The sequence below is a fragment of the Peromyscus maniculatus genome, chromosome 1, assembly GCF_049852395.1.
Source record: "Peromyscus maniculatus bairdii isolate BWxNUB_F1_BW_parent chromosome 1, HU_Pman_BW_mat_3.1, whole genome shotgun sequence".
Classification (NCBI taxonomy): domain Eukaryota; kingdom Metazoa; phylum Chordata; class Mammalia; order Rodentia; family Cricetidae; genus Peromyscus; species Peromyscus maniculatus.
In genome coordinates this window covers 173,569,461-173,584,065 of record NC_134852.1, presented here as the reverse complement: position 1 = coordinate 173,584,065, position 14,605 = coordinate 173,569,461, and the positions used below count along the sequence as shown (strand labels likewise).

At 40.0% G+C, this 14,605-nt stretch overlaps 1 protein-coding gene across 2 annotated transcripts in view; it reads left to right on the top strand.

The window, feature by feature from the left end:
* Positions 1-14,605, top strand: part of C1H9orf85 (chromosome 1 C9orf85 homolog) — a 57,107-nt gene that overhangs the window by 28,118 nt on the left and 14,384 nt on the right. The window contains exons 2-3 of one of the 2 annotated variants that reach the window (XM_076561186.1): positions 3,728-3,834; positions 6,547-8,829. In XM_076561186.1, the coding sequence (XP_076417301.1) occupies positions 3,728-3,834; positions 6,547-6,586 (147 nt within the window). In that variant the 3' untranslated portion in view covers positions 6,587-8,829. Of the gene's footprint in view, positions 1-3,727; positions 3,835-6,546; positions 8,830-14,605 lie in introns of those variants that run through there. The other variant, XM_006985405.4, reaches the window with a different exon arrangement.

Sequence of the window (14,605 nt, the reverse complement as noted above, 5' to 3'; positions counted from 1 at the left end):
TTCTGTTAAGTGATACTTTATAACTTGTGAAATGCTCATCTACTTGTTGATACATGTTGTAGTTAGTTTGCTCTTGTTACCTTCCAAGACTCTAAATGCTTACCCAGTTCCTAGTTGGGATTCCATTATGGAAGATTTGTTGTCTGGCAATGGACTATTCATAGCAGAGATAATTACATGGTAACATATGCTTGGTATGGCTTGATAAGCAAAGGCATTTTAAGACATTATCTCTATGTTCCACTAGGAGTATCTTTTGATGTGCTACATTTATTTTGACTTTTAAAAAGTATTCACTTCATTTTTCTGTACCTGATTCTCTGCAACTAATTCCTAAGTATGTACAATTTTACTCCTTTAAAAATCTGGAAGTTACATGTGCTGGGGTATACCTGTGATCCCTACACTTAGGACATTGAGACAGGGAGATTGCCATGAGTTTAAGGCTAACCTGGGCTATACACCAAGGTCTAGACCAGCCAGGACTACTACATAGCAAGACTTTTGTCTCAAAAAAAAAAAAAAAAAAAAAAAAAAAACAAATAAAAGATCTAGAAAGCAGCCTGTTGAACAGATTGATCTTTCTTATAAACCAAGCTTGCTAGTGCTCGCTCTCTCTCTCTCTCTCTCTCTCTCTCTCTCTCTCTCTCTCTCTCTCTCTCTCTCTTCTCTCCCTCTCTCTCTCTCCCTCTACACACACACACACACACACACACACACACACTTATTTATTTTGGTTTCTCAAGACAGAATTTCTAAGTGCAGCTTTGGCTGTCCTGGAACTCACTCTGTAGATCAGGCTGGCCTAGAACTCAGAGATCCACCTGCCTCTGTCTCTGGAGTGCTGGGATTAAAGGTGTGTTCCACCACCACCCAGCATAAACCAAGTTTTAATTTATATTTGCACAGTAGCCTGTGACCGTCTACCTTGAGGGGCATACTAAAACAAGTTGCCGAAGGAGGATTAGACATAAATAGGAGTGTGTGAGGTAAGACTGCCATCTCCTTTGCCCGACATGGAGCAATTCCTAGAAGTAGGATCTGGCTGTCTCTGCTCACCTCTCTGGAATTGCCCTCTTTCTGTATGCATGTACTTTTAAGTGAACATAGTCTTTGTTGCCAGCCTCATTCATTTCTTAACACATAAAAACCAAGTTAATTTTGTAGTAGTTCCAGTTGGTCACGTGACCCCTATGCAAGATTTCTGTTTATACTACCTCACTGATCACTCAGAACAAGTTCCCACAAAGACCTGTTTTGTTCTGCAGTTGATCCACCCTAAGGAAACCAGTTTCCAAATTACGCAGGGCTTCATAAATCAAGATGAACTGGTCAGAAATTGTATAGAGAAACAAACAAGAAACCAACTAATGCTTCCTGGTTGGCAAGCAGTGTATGTTAATGTACTACAATTGCAGCTAATGAAATTTCCTGCATCCTCAGATACTTACTCTAGTTAGAAAGTTTGTTTCACATTGTGACTTTGGTTCAAAGCCATTAACGTAGTCTTAAAATTGTTAAAGGACACAAATACAAGTTGTAAGATTTTTCAAGCAGCAGATGATGTAAGACCATTGACAAATTATGAATTTGAAGTCTGCCCCTCTTAGCCATCCCTGTATGGGTCAACTAAGTGCCAGGGGGCAGAGGAAGAGGGGCTTGGTATGTGGGCACAGAACTTTCTCTGTAGTATATAGCATGGTGACAGTGAGCAGAGGGCTTTGGTGTGGGCATGAAGCTTTCTCTATAGTATAGCATGGTGACAATAAACAGAGGGAGACATGCTGAACTTTCTTTGCCTGGGTCTGTCTATTGCTATGCCAGGAAGGAAGGAAGGGAGGGAGGGGAGGGAGGGAGGCAGGGAGGGAGGGAGGGAGGGAGGGAGGGGAGGGCAGGGAGGAAAGAAAAAAGGAAAGAATAAACCCATACATAGTTCATAAGTAACAGTGTACTCTTCATGAGAGTTCAGCTGAGATATAAGTATTTAAAGCATACTTTATGGATGTTGAAAATGCCCTTGAAATATATTCCCTTATAATAAAAGTTTTGTCAGATTACTTCACCTTCATCAGCTTTTATTTTTTTTAATTTATTTATTTTTATTTTATGTGCATTGGTGTTTTGGCTGCGTGTATGTCTGTGTGAGGGTGTCAGATCTTGGAGTTAGAGACAGTTGTGAGCTGCCATGTGGGTGTGCCTGGAATTGAACCTGGGTCCTTTGGAAGAGCATCCAGTGCTCTTAACTGCTGAGCCATCTCTACAGCCCCTAGCTTTTTTTTTTTTTTAAAGATTTATTTATTTATTATGTACATTGGGATTTTGCCTGCATCTATATCTGTGTGAGGATGCCAGATCCCCTGGAATTGGAGTTTCAGACAATTGTGAGCCGCCATGTGGGTGCTGAGAATTGAACCCAGATCCTTTGGAAGAGCAGCCAGTGCTCTTAACCTCTGAGCCATCTCTCCAGCCCCCCTCATCAGCTTTTATGGCTAGCAGGGCCTTTCCAGTTGTTTGCTTCAGCTGACCTAGTCCAAATACTGTTTTAACTCATTATGGAATAGCCACCCAAAGAATCTGCATCTTGTGTGATGTGCTTTTTTTTCCCCCTTGGAGAAATTTTACCAAGAAAACAAAAAAAGAAAAAGAAAAGAAAATGCCCTTTACAATGGCAAATATCCTTTCCAACAATGGGCAAAGACCAGCCTTCCTCTTTCATCAAAAGAAATGAGAGAATTCTCAGAACCTAAATCCTGTAGCATGTGAACATGTCTTACATAAGATACGAAACTATTACAGAGGACCTAGGGTACATTTAAACTTGCCTATTCATACAAACACATTTTGATAATAAAGTCTTAAATGTTTTCTTTCCTCATGAAGTCCTTCCTTTACTAGCTGTCCATGTTTACATCATGTGTACATTCATGTTGTATTCTCATAAAACCAAGAGAGCTGGAGGAGTTCTGTTTGTTTAAGGCTGGGCCTCCAAGGAACCTTTGTAAAACATTTTCCTTACTTAGGAGCAAAAAAAAAAAAAAGAAAAAAAAAGAAACAAAATGCCGTTTGGCTTCCTGCTTGCTTCTCACTGGCACATCTTAACTTTCAGTTACTGCCATCCCAAATAAACTGATCATTCTGATTTTTCAGTTTAATTCAGAGTCATTGGTAAAATTTGAATTGTTGAAATAATAATCTTGTGTTTCTCTTATTAGATTTTTATGTAGGTTTAGTTTACAAACAGTAAGATCCATGTGTCTTAATTATCCAACATTCATATCATTCAGGGCCAATGAGGAAGATGTTGTCAATGTCACCTTGGAAACTCTTTAACATGTTGACAGGTTAGGAACTATGGGCTTTTAAAGAACCAAGTTGAATAATATACATAGAGCACATGCTATGTCATGGACTATTATATAGATAAAAGTTAGGTTACTGCATTTAACTTTTTAATTGTTTTTATTTTTTGTGTGCACGTGTGGGTGTGTGCTCCATCACATGCACTTGGAAATCAGAAGACAACTTGCAGGAGTTGGTTCTCCTTCAACCATGTAGGTTCAGGAGATTGAATTCAGGTCCTTGGGCTTGTTGGCAAGCACCTTTACCTGCTGAGACATTTGCCCACTCAAGGCTATTTTTAAAACATTCCCATGAACCTTTTTAATGGGACTTGCCATATTGGCTTATGGATGTGATTCTTAATTTATGTATTTTTATTTGTTTTTAGAAAATTAATGCCAAACTTCATGATGGAGTGTGTCAGCGCTGCAAAGAAGTTCTTGAGTGGCGTGTAAAATACAGCAAGTACAAACCATTGTCAAAGCCTAAGAAGTGGTGAGTTCTTTCCCAGTGATATGTGTGTCATAGTGTCCATTTTCTAACTCTCAAATTTGTGTTTAGATAAACTTGAGAAAAAATAAAAACAATCCTCTCCTCTTCTGTAGAATTTCATTTTGAATGCCAAGTCTTAGTTTATGAAAGCAGACAGATGAAAAAGTAGATTAATCATTCTCTGACTCATGGTTTTGTCCAATTTTTATAGAAACTTCCTAGTAGGTGAGTTGAGGAAGAGTGGGAAAAGCCTAGTTATTATAAAATGTTACTTTTCACTGATTAAGTAGTAGTATTTACTATAGATTGTGTTTATGATTTTTTTTTGAAAGGGTGTGTCCTTGTGTGATCTAGACCAGCTTCCAACTGACCCTCCCACCTCAGCCTCCAGAATGCTGAGATTTATTGGCCTGTGCCATTATATACAGATATTATGCCAATTCTTTAAAGGAGTCTGACCTCTTAATTCCATGAAGATTACTAAAATTGACTATCATATATGAATCACTGGTTTGTAATTTACAGTTTCCTTCATTTGGAGACTTAAGTCAAGATGAAAAGATATTCAGCTTAGGGGCTAGAGAGATGGCTCAGTGGTTAAGAGCACTGGCTGCTCTTCCGGAGGTCCTGAGTTCAATTCCCAGCAACTACATGGTGGCTTACAACCATCTGTAATGAGATCTGGTCCCCTTTTCTGGCCTGTAGTGCATACATGCAGCTACATATCCAGCTTAGTTTCTTATCTCTCTTCCCCTAACGTTTCTATAATTCTGGGTCACTTTTGTATCATCCTTTATTTCAGCTGAGTAAGAACAATTTGATAATAGCTGTATCAAAGAACATGACTATATTTACTATAAATATTAGTGTATTCTTTTTATATTATTTAATTTGGTGTTTCATGTAGTAGTTGTTAGAATATACTTGGTCATTGTTGCTTTATATATGCATATGTAAGGCAAAAGTACTAAAAGTAGTTACATTTCTCTTTTTTTCACTTGGTATCTATGTATCTGTGTACCTGTCTGTCTATATCTAATCTATCTATTAAACCATGTAAGTTAGTGTTCAAAGTTAACAGGTCTCGTTACGGCATTTGCACATATTTGTGTCGTTATACATTATTCTAGTAGAGGGTCTTCCCCTTCTGTTGCCCCCTTCTTGCCCACCCTCTCCCTCCCTCCAAGCAGTCCCTACTTGTGCTTTCATACTACAGATATTCCATTACCCTCACCTTTCTCCCTCCCCCGTCCCTTACGATTTTGTCTTCCTCTTTCATGGCCCCTTTCTAATAGCACGGCATACACACACCTAGATCTATGTGAGAGAGAGAAGACAGGCAATATTGTAATTGTAGTATTGTATTGTGTTCGTAGTATTTCCTGGTTCCATTCATTTTCCTTCAAATGTCATTTCATTTTTCTGTGTGACTAATTTTTCATCGCGTATATGTACCATGTTGTTGTTTTTTAAACCTGTTCATCCACTGAAGGTCGTGTAGTGTACTTTCTAGCTCTTATGACTAGAGCAGCAATGAATGTGGATATGCAAGTATCTCTATGGTGTGTTGACTTAGTTCTTCAGGAATATACCCAGGATTGGTACTAACAAGGTCTCCACTTGTTAGGTTTGTTTGTTTGTTTATTTCAGTTTTGAGGAACCTCCAAACTGATTTCCATAGTGGCTGCACAAAGTTTACATTCCTATCGGGAGTTTATAAGAGTTCTTTCATCATACCCTTGAATTGTTGACGTGTATTCCCAGCCCTCATTTGTGTTTTTTTTTTTGTTGTTGTTTGTTTGTTTGTTTGTTTGTTTGTTTTTCTTTTGGTGATAGCCATTTTGACTTAGGTAAGATGGTTCCCCATTTCCACTTCCCTGGCACAGGATTACAGGCAGACACTACCTTTTCTGTGGGTGCTGGGGATCTGAACACAGATCTCCATGATTCTGTGTGGGCACTTTCCTGATTGAGCCATCTCCTCAGGCTGTGACTATTGTTTTATACTGCTGACTTTCCTTCCTAGGTCCTGGGTTGAATTAGTCTGGTATTTGTATTCATTTTTGCAGCTGTTGATTTCTTTTTTTATTTGAGACAGGGTCTCACTGTGTAGCTCTAGCTGTTCAGTAACTCACTGTGTAGACCAGGCAAGCTTTGAACTCATAGTGATCCACCTGTCTTTGCCTTCTGAGTACTGAGATTAAAGGCATGTGCCACCACCACCCTGTGCAGTGTTCATTTCTTACAGTAAACCTTAAATCTCCTGGCATTGCACCCACTCTGGTGTTTCTGAAGAGTTGTGCTGTGTAGATTTCACATTTCTTCCTTGTGATTTGATCATCTGCTAGAATGTCCCTTTTGGTTGTATTTGAGGATCTCATTGAGCAGTATCCTCTCGAGACCTCAGTGAGACCTCAGTTAGCCGTATCACTCAGAGACGTCCAGGTCTGTGTACAAGGGTAGGAGCTGACTCGGTTGTGGATTCTTGTCTTTACTGTGGTTTATGCTGTGATCAAGCCTGTCTGTCACAAATGTTCAGTGTCCTCCAGAGGTGTCTTCATTTTAGTAGTTGTGGTGGTTTGAAAGAAAATGGCCCCCCAAAGGAGTGACACTATTAGGAGGTGTGCCCTTGTTGAAGTAGGTATGGCCTTTTAGGAGGAAGTGTGTCACTGTGGGAGCCGGCTTTGAGGTCTCTTTTGTTTATGCTTCTCTCAGTGTGACACTCAGTCCACTTCCTGTTGCCTGCAAGATGTAGGACTCTCAGCTTCTTCTCCAGCACCACCTCTGCCTGTACACCCTTGTGTCCCACCATGATGTTAATGGACTGAACCTCTGAACTGTAAGCCACCCAATTAAAAGTTTGCTTTATAAGAGTTGCTGTGGTCCTTATGTCCCTCCACAACAGTAGAAACCCTAACTCAGACAGTAGTGCACCTTCTTTCTGTATCAGGAGCCTGTGTTAACACAGTGGACCCTGCAGTCTGAGCCAGACAGGGTCTCACCCTCCTGAGACTTCACTGATCATGTCCAAAGTGGCTTATGTTTTAGCTAGGGAGTATCTCACCAGGGCATCAGGAGTGGGGAAGCACGCATAGCCCTGAAGTCTGTACAAACGTCTCCTTTAAGCCTTTGGAGTCATCAGTCACGCTGCAGGTGTGTGTCAGGTATCCCACCCGGGCTGCTTCTCTCTAGCTTTAAAGCAGTGAATGACAGGTGAGTTGCTCCAGAGGTTGACCAGGACTGTCCATTTCCAGGGTTACTGTCAGTTGATAAAGTCTGGTCCAGGACTCAGGAGAGAAGGGATGCTTTTTTCTGTGCCCTTCTGTTCCCGGGCCAGGCTTCCTTGCTCTCCACAACCAACCCATAGGACTGTTTCTGACCATAGAACCATGGCAGGCTAATTTAGCCTCTCTGCCTTGTGGCAGCTCTCTGTTCTCAGCTGCCCACAGTTGCCCAGTTTTAAGTACTTGCCCTTTTAAGGTGGCCTTTGGCCACTGCACTCCAAGTGATGTAGTGTGATGAAAAATGGGATTCCTCTGCACCACCGACCCATCTGCTGGAGATGGGTTTGAGGTTTGTGAGGGCTGTTGGCTGTTCCTGGGGGCCAGGTAACACAGACAGTCCTGACCCACCATCTTACTTGCACGTGCCTTCTCTCTTAATGGGAGGAAATCGGAGGAGTTTGTGATAGCCATCTGACTCCAGTGGAGGTTATCGCAGGGTGTTAATTTCCAGTGAAAACTATTTTAGCCTTTTTACAAATCTAGAACTACAGGTTTGGAGATTTTGTTTACTTAAAAATATTTAATAGTGGTGGGCATGATAGCACATGCCTTTATTCCAGCTCTCATTGGGAAGGCCGAAGCAGGTGGATCTCTGTGACTTCAAGGCCAACCTGGTCTTCATAGTGAGTTCCCAGACAGCCAGAGCTACCCCATCTCCAAGAAAAAAGAAAAAGGATATTTAATAGCTGTGGATGTTTTAATTTTGGCTATTTATTTTGCATATCTATGTGTTTCTTGATACTGTTAAAAAGCCTCAAGAAAGGGTCAAAACTAAATTAGCTATTTAGGGTTTTTTCCCCTGTATTGCTTTCTCAGTATTTCTTTTTTCATTGTAAGTATTGCTGAGTGTAGATGTAACCAACTGTCTTATTAAATAAGAAACACAGAACCAATACAAAGAAGAAAGCCAAGAGGTCAGAGCTAAGAGCTAAAACCTTACCCTTCCTCCTGCGTGGTCCTACCTCTCCGAACAGAGCTACTTCCTGTATTAAAGTCTTTATATAGTGTTTCTGTTCTGCCTTCTCATTGGTTGTAGACCCAACCACATGACTGCCTCATCACAGCCTGTCTGTGTAGACCTCCAGGTCTTCTATGGTTGGTATTGAGATTAAAGGCGTGTGTATCCAATGCTGGCTGTATCCCTGAACACACAGAGACTTACCTAGCTCTGCCTACCAAGTGCTGGGATTACAAGCATACACCACCACTGCCCTGCTTTCCTATGGTTTGCTAATAGCTCTGACCCCCGGGCAACTTTATTTATTAACATACAAATAACATTTTAATACAAATAAAATATCACCATATTTCCCCTTTTCTATTTTAATAAAAACAAAAAAGGAAAAATCTTATAACTAACATAAGAAAAACTATATATAAAAGTACAATAACTATATACAATATATACAAGTAATAAATACCTAAACAATGTCTAGTTCACTTGTATTTGACAAATTCAGAGAAAATAATTCCATTATCTATCCTATTGTATCTAATTCACTTTTTATCCTGATTAATCTTCAACTATAACTAACTAATCTTCAACTCCCTCAGAGGCCCAAGAAGGAAATAATATTAGCTAACAAAAATAAAAACAGGAAGTACATGTAAGCAACTTCCAAAAAATTGTGAGTTGACAGAAACAGCCAGCTGCTTGGATAGTCATCTGAGGTTTCTCCACAGTGTTGGGGCATCATCTTCAGCCTATAGGCTTAGTGTATCTGACAGACTCATTTGTGAAGGATGTACACAAGGTCAACAGTTCAACCTCACATTGGGTGAGAGCAGTCTATACACCGGAAACACCTGAATTCCACTAGTGTCATGTCATGATTCAGGATTTTAAATTCTGGAAATTATTGATGTTTTTTGAATTCAGCTGTCCATTCTTCTTGGCTATGTGTGTATGTGGCTTCATCTCAGCATCCCGTTCTTCTCCACATCCCTCTATTAAATGCCATTTTACTATTGAGAGGCGTGAGTTTAATTATTCTTCAAGAATAACTGTTTCAGCTGCTGTCCCATTGCACATCAGAAGCCATCCACCCACTGCCTGTTCAGCTGCCTTCGAAGAAAAGGGCACTGTACCTTTTCCGGATTGCGAAGGCCACTTCAGGGATTGTGCCATATTGTCCTGACCTCAGAAGATGCCTTTTGATAAAGCCATAACCACACTTGTTTTGGCAAGAATCAGTAGTCCTTTGTTTGGTGTACTATCTGTCTTGTTTGTCAGCAGTTGATTCGAAGATACTTTGTTGTCCAGTGGCTAACTTTTGCCACAATGAAAGTTAACTCCAATTGCAGTTTTTTCAATGCCCATATTTCTCTGAAGTAGATTGGTACTGCCAGGAGCCGACATGTCTCATAGTCATAACAAAAAAGAAAAATTTTCTAAGTTATTAAAACATTCTAAATGCCATATTCTGTAGATCTCTGAAGGGTTTGAAGATGACCTGTCTATCTAAAATATATCTGCTCAATCTTGAAAACATACCTAATATAACCACAAATTCTATTATAATGTCTAACTACTAACTTTCATTTCTTTATATCCTAATAGTTGGTAATAACAACATTCAAGGATCAGAAAATTGCATTGTTAAATGAACAGTATAAGTACAATTAGAAATATACATATAGCATTTTCTAACAATATCAATTTCAATATATATAATTTGTATACAATATAAAACAATCCAATCAAATGTAAAGTATTTACATTTTTCTTTTCTGCTGAGTCTTTTAGATAGTGCTATACATGTCTTGGGTTTTCTTTTAGTGTTTTCTTCCCGTTCTCTGGCATATTTGCTAAAGAAAATCCTTCCAGTGGCTAAGAGTGTGTGCTTAGTATGCTGACATCCTGAATTCAATCCCCAGAATTATAAAACCATAAACCATCACTTATAAGCAAGCCTGTTGAATCTTATGTTAACTAACAAATTGGCAGCAGGGAAATTAAGCTGTAAGATAGGTGGTTAGAGCATCCAACTTTAGCTTTCCATGAATGAATAATTGTTTTCTAGGTAGCAATTAAAAACTAGCTATGTAGTAAGTCTTGTACTTTTAGTTAATAAGCCAAACACAAGGTATGTGCTTTCAGAGCATTTCCTATAAGGTTCCTTTCCTATAAAGTGTGTAAGGTTTCACCACTGCTTTCCATTTCCGCTGGCAGCTTTTCTCCCAAAGCAATTTGAAGAAGACACAATGGACGTTACAGTGTTGCCTTTAGCAGACATTGTAACAGGTGAAGTCACTTAACTGTTTCTTCCATGTCCATTACTTGTATTCTAATCTTGGTAGTCTGTGCTATGTTCCCGTGTGCTTGTCTTTGTTAGGAGTATGCCACTATGTGAAAGATAACTTTCAGACTTCTCTAGAAGTGGTTATTTCTCGTCTGTCTCATGAGATCCATTGTTCCATCAAGGGAGATGAGGGCTAAAGAAGACTCAGGGCCTGCTGTCTATCACACTGAAGGTCATGTCACAATCTCAGAATGGAGGAAATGAGGTATTATATAAATACAGTATTGTATAAAAACAAAATATAGATAAGTCATTATGGTGGTTTGAATGTAATTGTACCCCATAAGTTCATAGGGATTGGCACTGTGGCACTGTTGGAGGTGTGGCTTTGTTGGTGTAGGTATGGCCTTGTTGGAGGAAGTGTGCCACTGTGGGGATGGGCTTTGAGATCTCATATATACTGGAGCTATGTCCAGTGGGAACAGTTCACTTCCTGTTGCTTGCTGATCAAGATGTAAAAATCTCAGCTCCTTCTCCAGAACCATATCTGCCAGCATGCTGCTATGTCTCATCATGATGATAATGAACTAACTCTAAAACTATAAGCCACCCTATTAAATGTTTTCCTTTATAAGAGTTGCCGTGGTCCTGGTGTCTCTTCACAGCAATAGAAACCCTGACCAAGACAGTCATCAAGGGAAATCACTAATAAGGAAGTTTAAGCAAATGCAAAGGAAAGTGTAACTCACAGGAGCCTGAGAAATACTAGTCAAAGCAGAGCTTCAGGAAGACAAGGGAGGAAAAGCCTTTTTCATCTGCCCTTCTGGATCTTAGCTAGGATTCAGTATCTAAAGCAGAACAAGACCCAAACCTGCAAATGTAATTGATACACATTTTATATAGCATGACAACCTTCATAAGGAAATGAAGAAATGATTAAGTCCAAGCTAGGCCTACACTTGGAAACCCTGCACTTGGGAAGCTGAGGCAGGAGGATCACAAGTTAAAGGTCAACCTAAAATATAGGGAGTTCTAGGCCAGCTTGTGATACATCATTCAGTCCTCTCTCCAGAAGGAAACCAGAAGGAAAGGGGGAGGGGAAAGGAAGAAGAGGATTAAACCGGAGTGTTTCACACTAGGTGTGCTGAAATGTGGGAAGCCATGGGGGGATGTAATAGAACAAAGCAGTGCTGCAGTGAGTCATAAGCCAGTGGGCAGGGGTGGCCGGTACAGGTGGTGTGTGGCTTATTTGTTCAGTTCCTCCTGTTTCTTTGTGCATAAGGATGCTGCTGCCTTTTAGGTATCAGCAGAATTTTTCACATAAGGGCCTTCCTATACCTGCTGTAACTTGGATTCTGGAAGTTTAAGATAGTTCTTAATCCAAGGCACCTTCTTGGTTAGAATGTTTTAAATTCTTGTAATCTAAAAGTGTTACTCATGGGGTCAACTGTCTAGTCTTAGAACACCATGAGTTTCTGATTATACTGACATATGGCACATTAGGCATTTCACAGTCCAGTCCATGACTGTAGTGTTGTAGGAATATACTTCACCCTTATCTGCTTTGTTTCACTGTGTATTAAAATATATCCCATATTGTAAGAAATTTGAATCTGTTGATGATGCTGACAGTAAAACTTAATTCAAAAATGTTAAATACTTTATTCAAGCCAACCACCTAGAAAAATTATCCTTTAAGATTTATAGTCCAAATACACAGATGTTCCTCAACTTAGATCCTAATTAACCCATCGTATAAATGGAAGTACCTCAGCTTGAAAATACATCGAGTGTATCATGCTATCATATTTTCCCTTTATGTACCTTAAATTGCTCTGCACCTCTAGCGTATAGTAGAGCAAAATCACCTAGCACAAACTAAATCATGATCAAATATTGAATATCTTAAGTAATTAGTTGAATGCATCCAACTGTAGTCCAGGCCCAGGCTGTGATTGGCTGCCTAGTCTATGTCAGCTTCTTCTGTAATACTGGGACAAAGTTAAACATGGGCTAATGCAATGCGTTATTACTGGTGATTTTGTTTAATGGATGAAAAGAGAAAGAGAAGTAGCTTAGAAATTCTAATAGAAATGTTAATAGAAATTCTAATAGAAACGAGTCTAAACTGATACCAGGGAAAGGTTGCTTGGTGGGTGGTCTGGGTGCTATGACATGCGCATGAGCATGTACACAGGTGCTCTCTCTCTCTTAATAAATAGATATTTTAAAGGTTTTTTTTTTGTTTGTTTGTTTGTTTTTTTTTGTTTTTCTAGAATGTTGCTTGGTTACCTGAAACAAAAGGCATTTCACAATCTAAAAGTAAAACCTATTTGTCTTTCTATAAATACACATATTTAAAAAGAAATGCACAGGGTGGTTCTAAGCAGAGTATGTTATACTACAAGTACATGCAGTTCACAGTTCCAGACCATTTCAACATTTCAATAAACAAGATTGGTGACATTTGAAGATTTAATGAAGCCCCAAGCTTTTGTTGAGTGGAGGGAAGGGACCTTTGGAAGGCTTAGTGCTGGCTCTGAGAGAGCAGGAAAACAGGGCTTTGGGATTAGCTGAATTTGCATTTGAATCTAAACTCCCTGTGCTTTACTTTGTCTTGAGTTAAACATATAATTCCCCTGGCCCAGGGCATTTAAAAAACAGAATTCATTTCATTCCTGGCCTTCTTTCACCTCTTGAGAAAGGGGCAAAATCTTTTAACCGTTGATGTAAATTTAAAAGGTGTCAACATTTCTTGACACCCTTTAGACCAATTACTTTATAAGATCTCTTGCCCTTACTTCATACTTAATTGCATTGAATAAATTTTACTATTCCTTTTAAAGTTATTGTTGTACCTCGTCTCACCTGTTCGCAGACATGTCTGTTGGACCAGAGATAAATAATCCTGTGGTTTAACAACTAAAGAGCGGCTGGAGAGATGGCTCCGTGGTTAAGAGTCCCTACTGCTCTTGCACAGGATCTGGGTTCCATTCCCAGGACCCATGTGGTGGCTCATGATCCTGTAACTCCAGTTGTGCTGGCATGTGATAGCCTCTTGTGGGTTCTGTGGGCTCCAGCAGCTCATCATGTCGGCTCACATGCTTTACACATAAGTGGAAAGTGAAAACGAAAAAGATCATAGGGTTAATCCTCTTGTTTTGAGGAGTCTAGTAGGGAAAGATAGATTGATCTGTCTGCTGCAGTGTTAAGAACAGGAGATGGAGGGGCGGGAGGAGGCTTCTATAAGGCAGGAGAAGCCAAAACAAGTCATATTTGGAAGACATTGAGAGGGGGCATGAGTTGCTGCCAAGAACCTCATGATACCATATTCTTGGGACCTGTGCCTTCCCTTTAGTTTGGTCTTTTGAGACAGGTTTGCCTTGAACCTCTGATCTCTTCTCCACTCCCAGGTGTTGGGGTCTCAGAGGTAGGGTGCCACACCAGGAGCTCTTCCTTTCTAATCAGATTCTAAGACTAAGACCTTAACTGTACTCTTTATAGACTAATCCCTTTGTTTCTTCTGATTAGTGAATTAGTTTCAATTTTTCTGAAATAGGGTCTCACTATGTAGCTCAGGGTACTTTGGAAGTCCTTATATATCCCAGACTGGTCTTAAATACATGATCCTTCTCCCACAGCCTCAGTCAATCATCATGCTTTTAAAAGGAATCCAGTGCAGAAGACAGATTATTATTACTCCAACAGAAATAAGAGATAGTCTTTCTCTTTTTTTTCCGAGCTAAATATGAGTGCCTGTAGACTTGAGTTGCCCTGAGTGGCATGTTCACCCATGGAGGTGTTGACATTAACTTTATAGTCACAGAACAAAAGAAGGAAATCAAGACACTTCCAAATCCACTGGTGAGGACAGTGAGTAGGCAGCTACCTTGAGGCCGGGGTCCCTTCTATAGGTCTCATGCTAGCTGAGCACACTCCTAGCCTTTGGGGTGGTAGAAACTAGTGGTCTATCAAGTTAATACCTTCCAAAGGTGTTACCTGACAGTCAAAGGACATTAAGTCAGATACAGAGATGAATGGCAGTGGCTGTTGACTAGGTATCTTCAGGTAATTTTGGCTTTGTCAGTTAATCCTCCAACTCTCCACAATTCCCCAGTTCTAAATGTGGTGGTGTGAGCCTGTCCTCCCAGGGAAGGAAGGCTGATGCAGGAAGATAGCTTGAGCCCAGGAGTTCGGGAACAGCCTGGTCGAAAACCACAAAAGAGAACTAACAGGAAAGAGTAGCAC